Source organism: Sinocyclocheilus anshuiensis, unplaced genomic scaffold (assembly GCF_001515605.1).
Source record: "Sinocyclocheilus anshuiensis isolate Anshui unplaced genomic scaffold, SAMN03320099.WGS_v1.1 scaffold1066, whole genome shotgun sequence".
Lineage (NCBI taxonomy): Eukaryota > Metazoa > Chordata > Actinopteri > Cypriniformes > Cyprinidae > Sinocyclocheilus > Sinocyclocheilus anshuiensis.
This window is the reverse complement of record NW_015540890.1, coordinates 81750-103745: the sequence shown is the minus strand read 5'-3', so window position 1 is coordinate 103745 and position 21996 is coordinate 81750. Positions and strand designations below refer to the sequence as shown.

Here is a 21996-nt window from a genome sequence, read left to right as displayed (position 1 = left end):
TCGTGCAGCGTCAAGGGCCACAGTACTCGTTCCCGTATCTCAGGGAACCGAGGTTGCGTAAGTAACCGAGTACGTTCCCTTTCAATTCTTCACCAGTACTGCGTCACTAGACGCTTATGGGGAACCAATACAATCCCGCCGTGCCATGAAAGAGGAACGACTGACATGAACTGGCCTTGAGCAATTAAGACTCAGAGGGACCAATTATACGCAGGGTGAGCCCTGCAGGAGGCAAGAGGTCTGAACTCACTGAGGTCAGCCCAGCCTTGGATAATCGTTCCAACAGCTTTGTACAGCCTCAGCACTTCTAAAAGGCCTGGTAGCGTACCTGAAGACAGGCAATGCCTGAAGAAATAGACCCGCCTTAGGCAGGCGTGTGCCCCTTTAAGCAGATAGAATCCGAGCCTGCAAGGCCGGAACATCCAAGTTATACTAGCAGGGCATTTTTTCAACGACAGGGTTTTCGAGTCTGCAGACTGTAGTGGCTCAAAGGGGGAGCCCTTGAGGGCTTTCAGGACCGTGGGCAGGTCCCACATAGGGACCGTGGGGACCGGAGCGGATTGAGCCTCCTGGATCCCCTCAGGAAATGGACAACAAAGTTGTTCCGGCCCACCGACTGTCCGGCTATAGGAGCATGGGAAGCTGCTATAGCTGCCACATAGACTTTGAGCATGGCAGGGAAGCCTACTGACTCCCATCGAGAGCCCAGAGGTGCAGAGCCCACAGCTCAGGCTGGGGGTGCCAAATCGTCCTGTTTGCCTGAGAGAGAAGGTCCTGCCTCAGGGGAATGGGCCACGGGGGCTGCTATCAGCAGCTGAGACAGCTCTGAAACCCAAAGCTGGTTCCTCCAGAGCAGGGCCACCAGAAGGACCCTGTGTCTGTGTTCCCTGACTCGCCTGATTACCTGAGGGATCAGAACGATCGGGGGAAAAGCATACAGGAGGAGGTTGGGCCAATCGTGGGCCAACGCGTCCTCACTCTTCGAAAAATAAGTTGGGCAGTGAGAATTGTCTTTTGAGTCAAAGAGGTCGACCTCTGCCCTGCCAAAGATCTCCCAGATTCCTGGGAGATCCCCCTTCAGGTCCGGTAAGAAGGTCTGGAGGTCTCGACATACTGTCGTCATCTCGAGGCAGTTAAAGTGTAGCCGACCTTCTGCATCCGACCAGGAGCTGAAGGTCGGTCTGCCCTCTCACAGAGCTCCCCAACCTGTGTTGGATGCATCTGTCAAGACAACCTTCCTTCTGTGAATCATGCCCATAGTCACGCCCTGCTTGAACCACTGTGGGGCTTTCCAAGGGGAAACCCTGACACGCATGTGTCCGTGACGCCACGCATGAGGTGGAATTTTGTGGTTTCAGCCAGTACTGAAGGGGTCTCATGCGGAGCAGGCCCAACTGTAGTACCTGCGATGCAGAGGCCATGAGGCCCAGCATCTTTTGAAACGTTTTGAGGTGGAGAGAGGCTACGATTTTGAAAGAAGCCGCAAGCTGTTGTATGGCCAGTGCACGTTCTGGCGCGATTACCGCCCTCATGTGGACCGAGTCGAAAACTGCTCCCAGAAACGAAGTTTGTTGGCTGGGAAACAGTGAGCTCTTGGCAAAATTGACCCTGAGTCCCAGGCACTCTAAGTGGCTGAGGAGGAGGGACCTGTGGGATATTAGCTGGGATATTAGGCCTCTGACTGGGCTAAGATGAGCCAGTCGTCGAGGTAATTCAGAATGTGGACTCCCATTTATCTCAGAGGAGAGAGATCCGTGTCCATGCACTTTGTAAAAGTGCGAGGTAGGGCTGCACGAGATATCGTTTCAGTATCGATATCGCGATCCAGCGTCAGCTTGGGCCGGGGTCCTTGGCACTTTGGAAACGGGTAGCGTTTGGCCTAGCGGGAGTGCTGTCGGGGCTCAGGCTTCTGAGCAGGCTTTGCTGGCTGCTGTGCTGGTGCAGGTCTGGGGCGACTGGTGGCTGTTGTGGAGCTTTTAGGCAGGAAGTGCCGCATTGCCTGGGATGACTTCTGCGCAGCTGTAAAACGCTCTGCAAACTCCTGGACGGCGGTTCCAAACAGCCCCGTAGGGGAGACCGGAGAGTCGAGGAAGGGGACAGTGAGGTTTAACAACAAATGGCGCTCCAACACCACTAAGCTGGCCATTGACCTCCCGATGGCCTGTGCTGTAGCCTGCGTAGCTCGCAAAGCCAGGTCTGTTGCGCTGCACAGCTCCTTGAAAGCTGCGGGGTCAGGTCCGGACTTGTCCATGACTTGGAGGAATTTGGCCTGAAAGACCTGGAGCACGGCCATAAAGTGCGGAGCTGAGGCCACCTGCCCGGCAGAGGAGTACGCTCGTCCAGCAAGGGCAGACGTCGTCCTGCAAGGTTTGGAGGGGTGAGCGACCTTCGCTTTCCATCCAATGGCAGTGGGTGGGCAGAGGTGCGCAGCCACTGACTCATCGACGGGAGGCAGCTTCTCATAGCCTTTTTCTTCAGCGCCGTCTACTGAGGAGAGCGCAGAAGAAGAGGACGTGCGAAGGCGAGCCGAGTAGGGAGCACGCCACGATTTCGTGAGCTCGTCGTGGACCTCCGGAAAAAACGGGGAGGCTCGCTGACGAGGGGGCTGACGGCACCCCGGCAGGAACCATTAGTCCAGATGGCTACGAATGGGCTCCTCCGGCGTAGACCACTCCAATCCCAGCTCCTTGACCGCTTTAGAGAGGACAGCAAAAAGTTCAGCGTCCATCCCTTGTTTGGCGTCGCTGGGATCTGAAGATGGCAAAGGGGCAGGGTCAATGGTAGAGCCCGACATCTCCTCTGCGTCTGATGCTGCTAGTGACATGCTGTCATCTAGCAGTTCATCCTCAATTCCACCGAATGAGACCATGTCGCTCACATCCACTGAGGGACGCTGGTCTGGGTGTTCAAAGAGGACGGGAGAATCCTCTCTGCTTGGCGAGGCACGCGGGATCTGGGCCGGCGTGAGCTCGCTCGCAGCAGAGCGCTGAGTCCCCCTGCCCTGCTGTTTTTTCCTCACAGGTCCCTGGGAGGAAGAAAACGGGAGGGCGCGGGGGGCGGAGTCGCTCTCTGAGAAGAAAGCGATCCGAGCGCACAGAGAGGCGAGACTCATGTTCACGCAGTGTGAACAATCCATCTTGGTCAGAGCAGCTTCTGCGTAGGGCTTGCCCAGGCAGGAAACGCACGCTGAGTGGCCGTCGTCAGCGTGCAGTGCAGTCCTGCATGAGCCACAATGACGGCGTGGCATTTGAAACAATGCCGCTGCTCTTTTAGAAAAAGAAATCTGCTTTTTTTAAGCTCACCGGATGGCGGCAGGGGACGAGCTGGTATCTGCGCCGGACGCTGAGGCGGCTCGGAGAGTGGGCGGAAACAGCAGAGCGGCGCAGTCAGCTTCTTGCCCACAGCGAGGCGTGTCAACGGCGAGCGCTTCAAGTCCTGTAGATCAGCGAAGGGAAGATCGTCGTCGCTGAAGGAGAATTGATCTGAGATCCTATGGCGAAATGCCTGCTTATATAGCCAGATGGCCCCGCCCATTCTGGCGGGCTTCGTTGCCATAGGCTCGTGCAGTTCCGCTGCCGAGCCATTGGTTCATTTTTAATTTACTGCATGAACCAATGGCCGTGCAGTTACACTGCGTGATTGTAAAGGCTTCAGTCCTCGGAGAAAAAGGAGTTTTCCCCATAAGCGTCTAGCGACGCAGTACGAGTGAAGTATCGAAATGGAAACATACTTACATGTAGTTGAATAAGGATAAACACACACCAAAGGTCATATGGATGACTCCAATAATGACAGACATCTTCATCTTATAGCTGTTGAGGAACGTCAGATGATTATTGGCCAGACCCCAAATCTGAGGTAGATAAAGAATTAGTTATTGTTCAGGATTCCTTATACCAACACAGTGATGGAGATATATTACTCTTAAATCAAACTATAAACACAAATAACAGAAAAGGGTACTGCAATGTCATTTCCACAGTAATTTGGCTGACTTACTGGATCAACGCCAAAAGGATAAGGACCAGTGAAAACGCCTGTGACATTGGGGTCCAGCGACAGATACTGATTGCTTTTGAAAGTCTCCTCTCTACACACAGAGACAGACAGACTTTCAGAACTTCATATGCAATATCTTTGGCGTTATGATGGATAGATGCGTGTGTGTGTGGTCATACGTCCAATTGTAGTATTCTGCATTGGGCCGGATGTGCCATCCTGAGGAGAAGGTGTTGAGGCCCCGGCTGAAACACTCATTGTAAATGGCTCCGGTATAGATAGAAAACAGCCCCATTAACAAAATGAGATATCGGCCTCCAAACATCATCTGCCAGATCTGACCCACAAGAGACCCCAAGAAATCAGTACATGCAGAAAAATACTGTAAAAACTAGAATTGTCTCCATCTCTGCTTGAGCATCTGGTGTTTTCATGTTTGCATAATATCCAAGATTTTTGTGGATGATTATTATTTATAATATAAAGCAAATCTGTTGTTACAAACAAATAAGCACACCTGCTTGGAAGTTTCTGGGCTGCGTTCCACTTCCGTTTTTATGCCCTTTCCTCACTAACTTCAAATGTAAAAACACACAATCTACTCCACTTTCCTGTGGCGCTGCAGTTTTAAATGTATGTTGGGAATAAAAGGGAACTCCTTCCCTTCCAACCTTTCCTGAAGTCTCATTGGCTCACGCCAGTCCAATTAACTGGCCAATTGTCACGAAGTATGCAAATCACATGCAAATACTGACAAGCTTGAGAGGCAGTATAAAATGCGGTGCACGCGACAATTACATCAGAATCTGATACTGAACACCGCTTAGATGGTCAAGCAGCGAACACGGCGACCTTCGCGATGTCTCGTTCCCGCTCTCAGGGAACCGAGGATATGATAAAGATCTAGATCAAAGCTGCAGAAAGAGTATGGTGGCAAATCACAAAATCCTACTGACCTTAATGTATATCGATCACTCCTCTCTTCATTCTCTGCTAATGTCTCCACTGCTAAAAGGACATACTATCACAACAAAATTAACAATTCTCATAACTCTCGCATGCTCTTTAAAATATTTTCCTCCCTCCTTTGTCCCCCCCCCCTTCATCAACTCTAACAGCTGACGACTTTGCCACATTCTACATTCATAAAATTACAAACCTCAGTGCACAGTTTGCCAAACCACAAACTGTTAAACACATCTTACCAGCAAACATACACTCGTTTTCATCCTTCTCTCCACTCTCTGAGGCAGACGTCTCTAAACTCATCCTTTCCAATCATCCTACTACTTGTCTGCTTGATCCTATTCCATCTGTCCTCATTTGTAAGTCGCTTTGGATAAAAGCGTCTGCTAAATGACTAAATGTAAATGTAATGTAAATGTATGTTCTTTTAATTCATGCTGTGATTAATCAATCTTCTATTGATCACATGGCTTCACGTGATACATACTCGTGGGTCAGAGTTCACCAAACTTGAACTTCGGAATGCAGCGGAATGTGAAAGCTCTATACATGAGTTTGCGTTTCTGCTCCAAATGGAAGTCAATGGAAAGACAAGTGTAGTGTGACCGACCCTCAAGCCCTTGATCACTTGGAATCCGCTATGGAGTTTATTAGCATTTTTTCCCTTACAAATTTGTTTGATGCACCACTCTTTATGTATATAGGTATATGTTATTTATGTATAGGTATATATGAAGGTACATATGAAGAGTTCAGATGCAAAAGCCTCTAAATGCCGTTTGAAATTTTCTTCTAAAATTAGCATTTTTATCAGGCTCCTAATGTGTAGGTTCAGTAATTTGACTTTAATAGCAGTGAATAGGTTCTTTTCATTGCCATTTAAGTGAAATAACTGAACATAAACACAGGAGCATGTGAAAAATGCTCATTTTATAATTGAATAATTGATATAGGAGTCGTTTGGGGTGGAGGTAAATTAAACGTGATCTACGGTGACGTTACAATCGTGTTGCATTGTGGTGTGTGGAGCTGCCTGAAATGTACATAAAAAGTATGAAAATTGAGGGGTGGAGGGTCTGTCCATATAAACTTCCCTTATCCACTTCACAAAGTGTAACACACTTCAAAATGATGGCAGGGATTTTCCCGAGGGGAAGTGCTTAGGGAAGTATGCGAGTGTGTGTCTAAATGTGAAGTGTAACACAGCCCTAGAGATCCACAGACTTGATTAGCTGGTTCAGGTGAGTTTAATTAGGACTAGAGCTAAACTCAGCAGGAAAGTGACCCTCCAGGAGCAGGACTGGACACCCCTGACCTATAGGTCTCTTAGCAGTTTTCCGCTTGAGGGTTTAACTCTTGCAAGTGAAGAAATTAAGTCATAAGTATTATAACTTTACTGCTGCAGTGTTAAGTAAAATAATTAATAGACTTATGAAACTGATAGTGAAGTTACAAGTATCAGTATTACAATATGTTCTTCTTCCTAAAATAAGAAAAGTATGAAGAACATTATCATTATTATTATTATTATCATATAATCCTCCTCAGAGCAATATTCTCTTAACTTGTACACCGTTTAAATTTTTTACGCCCTTAATGTTGTGACATTTTTTCCACTGTTATCAAATATTTTTATTATATAAGGTGTTGTATCAAAGTAAAAAATTCCAGTATCGAAAACGTAAGTTGTTAGAGTGTTGGGAAAAAAAAGAAAATGTGTGCATGTGTTATGTTTTTTACTTCATTAGTGTTTTTCCTCAGTTTTGAATCCTTCTCCTCCAGAACCATCCAGAGAGCCAGCAGCGTCATCAGAAGACCGTGTCCAACGTCCCCGAACATGACGGCAAACAGGAAGGGAAACGTGATGATGGTGTAGACAGCTGCAGACGTGTGAAAACAGACAGTAAAAGGTGCATGAGAACGGAGTTAAGTTTATTTTAAAGGGGTAATCAGATGCAAAATTCACTTTTACATGTTGTTTGAACATAAATGTGTATTGGCAGTTTGTGTACCCAACCACCCAATAATGATAAAAATCCCCCCAGTGTTTTTTTTTTTTTTTGAATCCCCATAAATCATAACCCCTTTCTGAAATCAAGCCATTCTCAGATTCTTGGCAGAGTGACGTAGTTCTGCATAGGCCCCTCCCACGATTGTTAATTGAGGTGTTTTGTTGTTGGATGTTTTGCAGTCGTCATTTACTCCTGACATCTGAGCTGCTGATGACGCAGTGTATTACCTTTGTTTTTGAAGGCAATGCACCCCCGATCTACCTAAATGCGTCTATTGCCCTATTCGGATGGGACTAGTTTTACTGGGGGTCGTTAGAAAAAATTGTGTTTCACAGACGTACTTTGCGATTATAATCCCATCTGAATCTGCCACATCTGTGTTTTTCTCACACAACCTCTGTAATAATTGCAGAGCAAATTACCTACTGTTTTTCAGCAAACTCAGTGATCCTCTGAGAAAACTAATCCTGTCTGAATGCGAATGTCTGTGATTGCCAACGGTATTTGTTTCACAACGCGTTTCCTCGTGTGTTTTGGCCAACGTGAACTACCAGACGCTCTTACCGCACACATTTCTGATATGTTTGCCTCCCGGCAAAGAAAAAAACAAAAAAAACAATAATAAAATCAAGAGCCAGATCACGTAAACTGTTAAGACTGGCTACTGTAATATCAGCGTCAGGTAAGATTACTCATGATTATTTCTGCACTCAATTACATTATGTTTTAATTACATATGTACCTTTATGAAAATAAAACATGGTTTTAATACAAAAAAAAAGTTAAACTAAAGTAACCACACATTAACATAGTGTTGCTATACTAGCCATTTAGCTTCACCATGATATTTGTAGTAAAACTGTGGTTATACTATGGTAATCATTCCGAATGACTATATACGCAATGCACGCATGCAGAACAGGTGATCTCTGCAATGCCCAGATGTACAAAACAGACCCTCCCACCTCTGTAATAAACACAGAGTTGTTAGTAGTGATGGGAAGTTCGGATCATTTTACCGACTCTGATGTCATTATGGTTCTTTTTCATAACACTGAATGTTGTAACAAAGGTAATAAAGAGTTGGTTATTATTATTAAGTCTCTTTCCGGCTCAGACTGCATAGGTTAAGCTTATGGGGCTGTCACGTGATGAACGAACGACTCAAACCCGAAGACTCGAGAGATGAACTAATTAATTCTCTTTCCGGCTCAGACTGCATTGGGGAAGTCGTGCCCTAATGGTTAGAGAGTCGGACTCGTAACCTAAAGGTTGCGGGTTCGAGTCTCGTACCAGCAGGGATTGTAGGTGGGGGGAGTGAATATACAGCGCTCTCTCCCACCTTCAATACCACGACTGAGGTGCCCTTGAGCAAGGCACCGAACCCCCAACTGCTCCCCGGGCGCCGCAGCATAAATGGCTGCCCACTGCTCCGGGTGTGTGTTCACGGTGTGTGTGTGTTCACTGCTGTGTGTGTGCACTTTGGATGGGATAAATGCAGAGCACTAATTCCGAGTATGGGTCACCATACTTGGCCACATGTCACGTCACGTCACATTGGTTAAGCTTATGGGGCTGTCACGTGATGACAAACGACTCGGAAAACCCGAAGACTCGAAACGTGAACTACTTGACTAATTCCAGTACAGAACCTATAGGATGTTGTGCATGCGCGACTGAACGAATCACTCCCCGAGACGACTCGTTCTTCCCGAGTCACATTCAAAATGAACGAATCGTTCAAGAACGACCCAACACTAGTTGTTAGTCCCGACCGAATCATTCGTGATCCAGCTTTATCTACAAAAGAGCTCATTAGCATTTAAAGGGACATGCACCGAAATGGGTCGCCGTGTACAGAGCTGTTTTTGACAGGGTAAAAAGGGTGTTGTTTTACATTTCCATTGAGAAATTTTAACCAAAGTATGTTATAGAGTTTTCATTAACATGCTAAAGAATCATATCACTTTGTGGAAAATGGGCATCCGATGACCCCTTTAAACTAGTGGTGTGTGTTGTGAGTGTGTGTCACCTGGGTTCATCTCCCTGTAGCACGCCACTCCATAGGCATCGACTATGTTCTGGAATCCTGCAGTGAAGGCATTGGTGGGGAAGAGTGTGGGGGGGGACGTGGTGGCCGGCAAGCGGTTGTAGAAGGAGTCCACACTACTGCCGCTCTTCCTCTGAGAGAGAAAAACAGGTTTCAGACATAAGAGGCTTTCCTGTGTGGCGTCTGTCTGGTTTCCCCACAAACCAGACATGCAGCATACAGCAGGTGAATTGGAGACACTAATGCAGTGAGTATGTGTGTGTGTGTGTGTGTGTGCCACACAACATCTGACCAGGGTGTGAAAGGATGGATGGATGGAGTTTCTACTGTAGCTTTCTCCTTCAGTCAGCATGTGTGAAGTTTTTAGAATTTTTTTTTGTTTATTTTTAAACAACTATCATGAATCATTCATTTATTATTATGATTTGGGGAGTCGAATCATATGACATTGCTCTGTATGAGATCATGGGCCAGATTTACTAAACAGGGCAAATTAGTATGATTCCAATTCCAAAACAGCGCCGATGGGCATGGAAATTTCTGCAGGTGATTTACCAACAATGCACAAATTAAAGAAAACAGAGACAGAGACGCAACATCTCATTTACACGTCTCGGTTTACGTGCAGTAGAAAGCACGCGTATGCTGAACGTAAACAACGCTCACTACACCGATTACGTTCAGTGGATACTCTCCAAAATGGCGGAAGACGGTAACTCGGGGAGAAGAATTGCTGAATAAATTATGTTATTTTTGTTTACTTTGCACACAAAAAGTAGTATTCTCGTAGCTTCGTAAATTTACGGTTGAACCCCTGATGTCACATGGATAATTCTACCGATGTCCTTGCTACGTTTCTGTGCGTTCGTTGATCATGGTAGTTACCTTGCTGTCTATGGAGGGTCAGAGAGCTCTCGGATTTCATCAAAAATATCTTAATTTGTGTTCTGAAGATGAACGAAGGTCTCACGGGTTTGGAACGACATGAGGGTGAGTAATTAATGACAGAATTTTCATTATTGGGTGAACGATCCCTTTAATGAGCTTGACCTGACAGCGACAGATGTGTAGTGACAGTGGACGCTCACCCCTCCCTCTCTCAGGGCACTCTGCAGGGCAGGCAGCTGGCTCACGGGGCACCAGGCTTCTGCGATCAGGCACTTATCAGTGACGGATGGGCTGCAGAGATTCAGCACTGTCTGCACGGCCTTACACTTCTGAACCTGCACAATCCACTCGGGCAGACGGGCCAGCGCTCGCACCAGCAGCTGCTGCATGTACTGCTCCGTCTCACCCATGACCTACAGCCACGGAGGAGCACAGACACACGGTGAGGAAGCTCTGAGACTGTATGGCTGTTTGTTTACAGAAACTAACAGCCATACGCTTGACAGCTGTTTGTTCTATCGATTCGGTCGAAACAACTTACAGAGCAACTGTTGGGAAATAAAACAGAATCATGAACAACACAGACCGACTCACTATTTGTGTTCCAACTGCTAACTGAACATTATTCTGTTTTTCTCATCAGTTATTAACATCCCATGATCTATGTATCGGGAGTTTCAAATGTTTACAAAGTGGAAGTGAAAAAACGAGAGACGTGTTGACTGTGATTAATACTGCACTTACTGATTTGATGTCCTCGATTCTTCTTCGGAGTCCATTCAGAGTCTCCTCTCGTTCTGCCTGGCTCTCAGGGTAGGGGAATGTTTCTGTGTGGAAGCTGTGTGTTTGTGGAACAGAGCAGAAAACCGAATAAACAGGGAAGTAGTACATTGCGCTTGTTCACAAATTCATTTTTGAATGATACAAGAGTCCAGCATATGTTTAACTACCTCTAAATCGAAAATTTTGTATGAAACTGAACCAATGGGTTGATCAATACGAGTTTTTTTTAACCCTCAAGCATCCTTTGTATGACAGCCCTAAATCCGTCCTTTGTGGACAAAGTTGGGCACGAAGGTTTCAGGTGTGACCCCAAATTAGTTTTTTTTTTTTAAATAAATGTCATATCATCTTTGATAAAATAAAATCTATAAATTTATGCAATTTTTTTAAACTCTAAAAGTACCATATTTTTATGTCAAATATGCTTATTTTTATGTTATATTTAATATTTATTTTACTTCAGTAAAAAAAAATAATTCCAGTAAGTGCAGACAGACAAAACCTAAAAATTGGGTGACTTTGGTGACATCTGGTGGCTTATGATGATATAAAAATATCAAAAATATTAATAGACACTAGTTGAGGTATATTGGAAAACGCCAATAGGCTTGTCAATTCAGCACCATAGTTATTTAACTTGAAGTTATTAACACTGTACAAATAGCCTACGTGTTGGCAGAAATGTATTTATTATAAATGTTACTGTTATTACATATTGGGGAATATTTTAATTTTATAGGCGTTTTATCGTTTCTTCATGTTTTGTTTTGTTTTTTATAGTTTATTATTAATTATTATTTATTTTTAAAACCATATAACCATGGTAATGAGGACCATGGGTTTACTTACTGTGACCACCAGCCTACTAATACTAGTCTGATTAAAGATAAATATCAGTGTCTTATATAAACTAGGTGTTTATTATTTACAAATAATAAAGTTCTTAAAGGAAGATTCACCCAGAAATTAAAATTGTCATCATTTACTCAACATCATGTCATTCCAAACCTGTATGGATTTCTTTCTTCTGTGGAACATAATTTGAGAAATTCAATAAATTTTTGTCTATACAGTAGAAATCAAGGGTAACCAAAATGGTTCGGTAACATTCTACAAAATCTTCTTTTGTGTTCAACAGAAGAAAGTCGTTTGTAACATCACTTTAGGGTGAGGAAATGATGACAGAATTTATTAGCAGTAACTTTCCAGCAGTCTAGCTCAAAATCAATTCATTAAGTTTGTTGCATCTGTCGTGAATTCAGTAACATCTATCAGTATTCGTTTCTGTCCTGTTTAATGTATTCATTTATTTAATCCAGTTGAAGGCCCTATGACCCATCGAAACATTCAAGGGGGAATTTGTGGCCCAGATTTGTCCAGGGCCAAATTTTAACCCCAGTCCATCCCCCAGATTGCAACTCATGAGCATTAATGACAATATTTACTCAAAATTCATTTTAAAGCTGCAGTCCGTAAGTTTTGCCTCTTTTGTCGCCATCTCTGTTTGAAAACCTGGAATTGCAGTTACTTGCGGAATGATCTAGTTTGCGTGGGTTGTACTCTGGCATGCTCGAATTTCTCGCGAAAACCTACCCGTACCACTCAAATTAGAAAATATTATTATAAGCTAACCGTTGTGAATCGGGCTAAAGTAAGGCGATAGTTTCGAACACTAGCTGGTTATGTACTTGCTCAAATATTGATTTCGGATCATTTTTAACCAAAAAAAAGTAAGGCGATAGTTTTGAACACTGGCTGGTTATGTACTTGCTCAAATATTGATTTCGGATCATTTTTAACCAAAAAAAGTTACGGACTGCAGCTTTAAGTATTTGAAAAAAAAAAACAAAAAAAAAAGTCTAGTCACTCCTTATCAACACTTAAAATGTGACTGATCTGCCAGACGGTTAAAAAAGGTGTTTTTAAACTAAAAATAGGAAAGTATACTTTTAGTCTACTTTTTATGTACTTCTCAGAAATGGGCTTTATGTACTTCTCAGAAATATACTTAAAATTACATTTAAGTATTCTTGACTTATACTTAGGACTATCAGTATACCTATAAGTTCACTTTTAGTATAGTTGCAGTACAAGCTAAACATTTTGATGTAAACTAGTTGTTTACTTAAAGTTTACTACTGTTATACTTAAAGTATACTTAAAAGTATACTTTTATATACTAGAAAGTGGGCCAATTTAGTCCCAAGGAGTATTGAAATAGTACACTTACAAGTATACTACTAGTACACTGATATTTGTATACTTACTACATAAAGTATACTTAAAAATATACTTGAACTTTACTTAAGTATACTTACTAAAATAAACTTGAAGTATACTACTTTTTGGTAAGGGAACTTATTAATTTCCACGGATTTTCTGGGATTCGTTAGATTTTCAGTATAGAAATCACACTGTTTAAATCCTTTGGTAAATGTCCAGGTTTTTCAGGACCGTCTTCCTTCAAAACCACCAAATCCAGATCACCTACCAGTCACAGATCTTCTTCACTTTCTGACCGATCTGATCTCCCCAGAACGAGATTAAAAACACGGTCCACTGCACCTCCTCACCCTGAGGAAAAACAACCAAAATCTCTCACCAACTTTAAAAAAACTCAACAAAAACAGACGTACAGTCAAACCAAAATTTATTCAGACACCTTCAGCATTTCTCACATTATCACAGTTTATTCACTACAGTTTAGAAAATGGTAATAAAATATGACAAGAACTTCTCAAATTCATCTTGATAATGTCAGATAACTTTGATAGAAAGGTATGTAATGAATTCAGCTGTTAAATTTAAGAACACAATTAGATAATACCAATTTAGGTCAACCAATTACCAAGCAATGCTTAATTTTGTTCAGTCTGTGGTGTAAAAAGGTTGCATTAGCAATTAAAGAAAAAAACACTTAAGCAAAACATGGTCAGGTCAAAGTGTCTGAATAATCTTTGGTCCCTAATTTTTATAAATTTTACTGGTAGTCCACTGTATGAAGAATTTTTGGGTATAATATGTCACAGTTCACTTTATTTTGCTATCCTCACTTACATAAATTAACTATAGTGTCCTGCACCCACTAGTAAAAAAATATCAAAAATTATATCTGCTGTCTGAATAATTTTTGGTTTGATTGTATATGTTTCTACAATCTAATAAAAAAAAAAATTGCTTATACATTGCAATGGTTCTTACATGTACATCATCATCTGGTTATACAAGAACCTGATAATACTTATTAATGATTTAGGTCTCACAGAATCAGGATGTTCAAGTTTTTCTTCCATCTCATGAAAGTCCACAATGATGTAACCACGACAAGCCCGCCACAGCAGCCTCTCGAAGGCGGGAACTTTCCACGGATGAACCACGCCGGCCACAAAGCTCAGCCTGACGTCCTGCCGGTTCTCTGCCAGAGCCACCGGCTCGAACGACACCAGCGGGGCCTATGACGCATTAACACGTGCACACATGAACCAGACTGACTGACGCTGAAGTGGAAAAGAAGGAAGTGGATGTATTGTGACAGTAAAGTGCAGTTCCTACCTGTGAGGCTGTGAGTGAATGAGTCTGCTTTAAAACCCCTCTGTACTGACACAGCTGAGTATACTGAGACCGCAGACTGTCTCTGTTCCTGGACACCTGCACATGTGTAAAATCACAAACTTACTGCATTAGAGACAATTTGAAACAACACTAATGTTATGCATTAACAGGGAAATAATGACAATCGAAGTGTGACTAGACACTGGTATACAGGAAAGCACTGAAAAACATTTAGTTAAAGGGATTTTCACCCAAAATAAAAACTCTGCCATCATTTACTCAACCTCAAGTTGTTCCAAAACTGTATGAGTTTCTTTCTTACATTAAACAGAAATTTAATTATTTTGAAGAATGTTGGTAACCAAACAGTTTCTGGTCCCCACTGACGTCCACAGTATTTTATTTTTTTTTTTACCATACTAAGGAAGTCAATGGGGACCAACAACTGTCTGACTGCTCACATTATTCAAAATATGTTCTTCTGTGTTCAGCAGATGAAAGAACTTTATACTGGTTTGGAGCAACATAAATGTGACCCTGGAGCACAAAAGCAGTCTTAAGTCGCTGGGGTATATTTGTAGCAATAGCCAAAAACACACTGCATGGGTCAAAATGATAGATTTTTCTTTTATGCCAAAAATCATTAGGATATTGAGTAAAGATCATGTTCCGTGAAGATATTTTGTAAATTTCCTACTGTAAATATGTTAAAACTTCATTTTTGATTAGTAATATGCATTGTTAAGAACCTCATTTGGACAAATTTAAAGACGATTTTCTCAATATTTTGATTCTTTTTACACCCTCAGATTCCAGATTTACAAATAGTTGTAGCTCGGCCAAATATTGTCCTATCCTATAACAAACCATACATCAATGCAAAGCTTATTTATTCAGCTTTCAGATGATGTATAAATCTCAATTTTGAAAAATTGACACTTATGACTGGTTTTGTAGTCCAGGGTCACAAATAACAAGATTTTCAATTTTTGGATGAACTATCCCTTTAACACAGTGTCCTAACTAATCGCGACACGCGATAAAAGGTATCTTCTCCATGTTAATCTGAGTTTTTGTCCTAACCAGCCGTGACAGCGACACGCAAGATTTCTATTTTAGAAACGGTTTCCATTTCTGCAACATACAAACTATGACTCAGGAATATCTCAGGTACTTATTATGTGCTTTATTCAATGTTAAAAGTGTCTAGTCCGAGTTTGAATATCATATTACGTGACATATAGCTTACCTCAGATCTCGAAAACAAATCAAAGCAAACAAGCGTATTGCATAACAAAGATGCTATCAGTCACTCAGTATGTACGTTTAATAATGTTAAAAAGGTTATGAATTAGATTATAAACTTAAACATTTTGTAGCAAGTGCAGTTCGCTTCCAGAGAGAGCCCGCCCACACACGCTTCTGATTGGCTGTGATATTTGATTGATTCTGTTGCGTCTGGTGTGTGGACAGACACATTGTTTGTCGCTGGAATCTTGTTGCATCGCGTGTAGTTAGAAGAAGAAAGTAAGAAAGCAAATTAAGAACAAGAAAGCAAATAGGATCAGTTTTGATCTCATGTTTTTTTTAACATCAAGCAGGCATAAAACACATTTGCATGGAAACAACACACAAAGTGACAAACCTCCCTGAGCTCTCGGGCCAAGCGCTCACTCTCCTCCTCAATGGTGAGGAGTTCTCTGGGCTGAGGGGCCGGAGGGGTCGGGATGGGGGGCTGCAGTTTCTGAGAGAGACTGCGGACAATCTCCTGGTCCAAAAACACTGGAACCAAGAAGGCGACTGTTTAAAAACCTTTGAGTCAACATAAGATGGCATTGTTTATGTAAAAAGGTGAGCTATTGAAGACAAGTTTATATGCTTTAGACATGTAAAACATCCATGTGTCACATCATTAACGGGTGCTTTAATAATGTGATTGTGTATGCGTGATGTCATAGCATGATTATGTAAACAAACTGTCCAAAAGAACCAGGATTTCCCCATTGCCTGAGGCTCCAGATTACTAAAGCAATAAGCCCCGTGAAGCTGTGGTTTACAGTGAATTTATAACAGCTAAGGGGCGATGTTAGGCATGACGCGAAGCGGAGTTCCTAAAACCCCCTTAACTGTTATAAATTCACTGTAAACCACAGCTTCCCGGGCTTATTGCTTTTATAAAACGGTTACAGAGCATAAAACAGAGCAAATAAAGTGTGATGATATAAATAAAAACAGTATTCTTCCACCAAACAATGAAGTTCCTCAAGAACAGTTGTGGTTCCAACAAAGTGGTTGCAGAGCAACACACAGAAGTAAACAAAGGTGTGTGCTTGTAGAGTAATTTACAACAGCTTTGAACACGGCTCAGCCAATCAGAATCAAGGACAGGAACTATCCATTTTATCCACCTTTTTCTTCAACGCGGAAGTAAGCCTATGGGTGAGACTTCCGGTTCATTAGCCGCTATAGCTAAATAACGAGGAGAATAACAACGTGCAGTAAACTGTAAACCAGTGTGTTCATAATTAAGATAATACATTCAAAAAATTAGACTATAGCTAAATAACGAGGAGAATAACAACGTGCAGTAAACTGTAAACCAGTGTGTTCATAATTAAGATAATACATTCAAATAATATGATAAGACACACCAATTTTCAATATCAAGCAGCAAAACAAACTGTTTTGTTCAGCTAAAAATAGCTGGACGGAGTGGATGCAGATGAGACCAGAAGCCAGACCCATAGAATTTACAAATGGCCGCGCCCATTTTTACGACAAGAAAAAGGTGGATAAGAGTAATTATGCTATAAATAGTGTTCAGTTTCCTGCACAGACCGATCGTTTCACTTCATAAAACCTCACTATATTGTCAGGAGCCATGTGCATTAATTTGGTGTTCAGTGAAATGCTTTTTTATTCTCAAAAACCTGTAGCTGCTGACTTGCATTTTATGACCAAGGACCACAGTTCTAGAAAAAAATCTACTCTACTGTTCTACTGAAGAAAAAAAAAACTATAACTTGTGAGTAAATTAACAGCAAATTTTCATTTTTTTTCACATTTTCATCATAATAAGCCTCTTATTCTCACCAAGGCTGCATTTATTTGCTCAGAAATACAGTAAAAACAGTAATATTGTGAAATATTATAATTTAAAGCAATTATATATATATATATATATTTTATTTATTTTTTTAAATGTCGCAGCACTAATCTTGACATAAGAAGGCTTCTTCCCCAAATCTATAATTTTTGCTATTATTGTTGTGATTTAACATTAATCAGCAGTAAATTACTGCATTACCTACTTATACAATTTTTAGATTGCTTTGATTGCAGCAAACTACACAGATATTCGGCTATTGTTTAACATTTTAAAGTCGTGCATGGCCTAAATGCCATCAGCTGATAACAAACTGCTCTGAAGCAGGAAGCGGTTACATTTAAATGAATGTTTTCCAAAGACAAACACGGTTCTCTTTGGAATAATGTGTGTACTGATGAACATGTGTGAAATAATGCAGGATCATGGGAGTTGAGGAGTGACAGACTGACTCACCAAAGGTTTTCTCCAGTTCCTCACATCTCCTCACCTCGTTCACGAACTTCCTCTGGAACGCGTTCACATTTGGATTCAGCTGAGATTAGGATTTCAAACAAAGACGCGTCATTATCTTCTTTGTGCCATCGGCAAGTCAATGTAAGGTAAAGACACTTACATAACACACGTAAACAACAAAAAAAGGGTTTCTCAAGTATTAATTCTCTCACATCTCTGAACTCCACTATTCCCAGCTCTCCCAGTTCACTGACACAGTTGTAAGCCGATCCCGACTGGAGGAAGATCTGAACCAGACAGACCTCTTCACTGCGGAACAGAGAGCCCATGACCTGAAACACACACAATCAAACAGCAAGAATGGGCTCTGAAATGTGGACACACTTGGACAATTCTTGTGTGAACAGATATAGCACTTCCTCTTCTGCTTTGAGTCAGTATGCATGTGAGCATGAGTGCGTGTTCCTCTCTGAGGGCTTTTTTAGGTTTCATAATATCACCTGTGACTGTAAAATCACGGGGTTACATGGGCAATGTCAAACTATATCAATATTTTTAACAATTTATTTTCGGGTCAAAGACGTTAAGATGTCCGCATCAAAAGAAATGTACAAAAGTGATTTTATGTCCATAGAAAGCACATTAAATGCAAGTAAAATGTCTACTTTTAAGCTTAAGTTTTTGGAGAATAAAATGTTAAAATTTGGTTGAAATTATGTTACATTGTCATTCAGTGTAACACAATATTTATGTAAAATTCAAACAACATGCTTATTCTGACATGTACATATTACAATATATAAAAGAATAAGGGAGCATATTAAATTTTATTGTGTTTTAAATGAGTAAAAATTCTTACTGACAAATGGGCAAAAGCTAGGATAGTGGCACATTTTAAAAATGTAAAATTACAACTAATTAGTATTTGGGGTGTGAAAGTTAAATTAGTCTTTTAATATGTCATAAAATTATTTTTGTTGTAAATATGCCTGACAAGATTGTTACACTGAATTACATTTTAGTGGGTTTCTTCTGTAAATCAGGGAAAAATTTTTATGATATTTATTTTTTGCTCGGAAAAACAAAAACAAAATTGCAATTAAATTAAACAGAAAACTTTTTTAATTTTTTGAGGAAAAACAACAACAATTTAAAGCAGTATTACACTTATTGTGTTTATGCTTAAACCCTTTTTCGTCTTTGAACCTTTCATGCATTTAATATATTAACGATACATTTTAAACAATATATAATTTATGTATAATTATTAGGCATGTAGTTAATCTGATTTTATGGAATATCTAAGCTTTTAATAAATGAATCCATGACATCGCAGAACCATTTAATTAAACATAAAAGACATAAAAGAGGTTACTGGGAAATCGTGAAAACTTGAAAGAAAAGCTAACCTGTTACAACACGTAAATTATGAACTGTCCTTTATATTTTCCAGCTATAATCTTGATGTTGACTGTAAAAAGGTGGTGTTTGTTAGGGATGCACGATATTATCGGACCAATATCGGAATCGGCCGATAATGGCTTTAAATGTAAATATCGGCATCGGCCCGATATGAAAAATTATGCCGGTAAGTCTTGCCTATAAGAGGAATACATTAACTCACATGTGTGGGTGTGCTAGTGATTAGATCACGTCAGCAGTGTGGCTCATTCTTGAAGCAAAGTTTTGCCTGAATTATGATTATATTCACTGTTTTGGATCGCTGCATTTAAACTGAGAATGCAGGTACAGAATGACTCGTTCGGTGTGTGAACAGTAATAGCACGCGCAGCGGCAGCCTCCCCCGGGTCCTAAAGCCCGCTCAGTAAGGAGTTTTAATTCCGTAGGGGGCGCTGTTGGCCTACTTATAACAAAATGAAAGCAAAATACACAAATAATATTTAGACTGTGCTTCTGATTAAATAAAGCAGTAATTGATGCCATAAAATCATGAGTATGTTTTGATTTAAAGGTCAGAAGCTATAGCTTACATGAACAAAAAAAACACAAACGACACTTAAATTAAATAATTTTATATATAGGCCTACTGATTTATTCATTCATGTGTAATATGTTGGATTTTTTAAACAAATTATGAGCTCTAAAAGATTTTCAGAATTTTTACTCTTCAGAACTCTTTTGCTTAAGACCATCTACAAATGTTAAATCATAAAATAAAATGTTAAGGTTACCACTGCATCTTTCTGGAAAAAAAAATGCAGTGATCAATATACATATTATTTATAGTTATTTTCAAATCTTCAATGTACTGTCATTATAAAATAACTTTATTATTGTTTATTTAATTCTAACAAATAAGTTCTTGTTAAAACTAACCAAAATTAAAAATAATTATATATCGGTATCGGCCAAAATGAGTTGAAAATTATCGGCATATCGGATATCGGCAAAAATCCAATATCGTGCATCCCTAGTGTTTGTCAACTACCCAATTACTACACTTGGGCCACACTTGTCAAAAAATAAATCACGACTCATCAGAAAATAAATGCACTGTTATTTGTATTTCAAAAACACCTGATGGTTCATGTTTGACTTGAGAGCTGACATCTAGACCACGTGATTTTGATCACATGCATCATCGCAGGTTTTGACAGCTAATTACTAGTACTAGCAGATGGACACATAATTGCACAAGATATAAAATAGCTACCACCAAAATCTTTAGATACTGGAAGCAGCAGAAGCCAAACGAGCCTGAACAACTCACTGAATGAATGCTGAAATACAGGAAAATACAAATCTGGGCTACACTTCCTCTTTCTACAGGGATTCCGCTACATTATAAGACTGTTTTAATGAAGAAAGTTATTAAAATTCCTCCGTGCGCATGATGTTATCTAATATACGTTTGACTGTAGGTTAATTTGCATATGCATAACTCAAAGTTTCATTTTCGCTTCCCTGACACTATAAACCCTCACGAAAAGCATTAAGCAGAAGGTATTCATCGTGCTCAGATTAATGTTTCGATAATGCTGAAAAGAGGCGAAACTGGCAGAAAACTTATTGATATTTACAGAATATGCATCAAACAATGTAAGGAGCAGAAAAACACACTAGTGTAAACATCGACTATCTGCAAACTTACCGGATGATAAAACGCCGAAACCGACAGAGATGGACTTTTATCTTCTGGATATGAATGTGTCTTCTTGAAAGCATAAAGTTACAGCAGCTGAGAGAATCACGAACTTCCCGTTTCTCCAGACAGTCACGTGACTTCAGGGCCAAACTCCAGGGGCCACAGACTTGTCTTTTCATGAGCCAGAATGTTGTTATTGATTTATGCCATTTTAATCTATACTTTGTATGAACATTTGTATCGTGTCTCGTCTGTGTGTAAGACATTCTGTGCGATTTGCGAAATTAAATTTAAAGGTAATTTAAAGAGTTGCTATTCCCCTAGGGGGCGCTGGCGCTCATTAAGCTGAATCATGAACACAGTACAAGTATATCAACGTTTTTGTTGTTTTCTTTTGTCTCGCGTTCGTTTTTGTGTTTAATCTTTTAAATCGAATAATTTCAATAAAAAAAAAACTATAATTGCTCATTCACTAATCACTAACAACTGTGGTATATCCTAACTAGCGATAAGATGAACATATTCTGAATAAACCCAATTTTAAGGCGATTCTCAAAGAATTTCAATATTTATAAAGCTCTCTGTATCTGAATATATACCAAAGCGAGGAAAACATTACTGTCCTTTTCTTTTAAGATTCCCATTAGCTTTTATTTGTATTTTTAATTGATTTTACAATAAACAAACAGGAACAAAACGGGAAAACACGTACAGGATACAACATACAATGAAAATGGTACAGCATTGTTCATCTACAATCACTAATTAGCCCCATTTCTAACTCAAATAAAGTTTGCAACATTGCCCAAGTTAGGGGCCACCTAAAATGTTCCAAGAGGATGTAAGCTAGAAAAACTATTTCTTTGAAATTGCAATGTTAGCTGGGATATAACAGCCAAAGCTTAACGAGTGCTCTCACTTCTCTGAGAAAGCTCACAGTCCATGGGTATAAAACAATGTCCCTGTGCCACTGACTCACAATAGAAACTTATATTTGTGAAATATTAATACATCTCTACGTCTTTTGAGATATTCAAAAAACAAACCAGGCACCTTTTTTTTTTTTTTATCTTATCCT

At 40.5% G+C, this 21996-nt stretch overlaps 1 protein-coding gene and 1 long non-coding RNA gene across 2 annotated transcripts in view; one reads left to right on the top strand and one right to left on the bottom strand.

Moving 5' to 3' along the window:
- The window catches only part of LOC107688796 (V-type proton ATPase 116 kDa subunit a-like), a 29581-nt gene extending 8521 nt beyond the window's left edge, over positions 1–21060 (bottom strand). The window contains exons 1-14 of the mRNA XM_016486568.1: positions 20925–21060; positions 18025–18144; positions 17813–17891; positions 15896–16032; positions 14251–14346; positions 13962–14150; positions 13190–13272; positions 10660–10753; positions 10116–10328; positions 9010–9160; positions 6706–6845; positions 4179–4336; positions 4000–4090; positions 3735–3853 (exon numbers count right to left, since the gene is read on the bottom strand). Coding sequence (XP_016342054.1) covers positions 3735–3853; positions 4000–4090; positions 4179–4336; positions 6706–6845; positions 9010–9160; positions 10116–10328; positions 10660–10753; positions 13190–13272; positions 13962–14150; positions 14251–14346; positions 15896–16032; positions 17813–17891; positions 18025–18141 — 1667 coding nt within the window. The 5' untranslated portion in view covers positions 18142–18144; positions 20925–21060. The remainder of the gene's footprint in view (positions 1–3734; positions 3854–3999; positions 4091–4178; positions 4337–6705; positions 6846–9009; positions 9161–10115; positions 10329–10659; positions 10754–13189; positions 13273–13961; positions 14151–14250; positions 14347–15895; positions 16033–17812; positions 17892–18024; positions 18145–20924) is intronic.
- Positions 8859–19305, top strand: LOC107688798 (uncharacterized). Its single transcript, XR_001634269.1, has 3 exons — positions 8859–8982; positions 9807–9813; positions 19294–19305. It is a non-coding gene; the product is annotated as an uncharacterized LOC107688798 (long non-coding RNA).
- Positions 21061–21996: the final 936 nt, after the last annotated feature.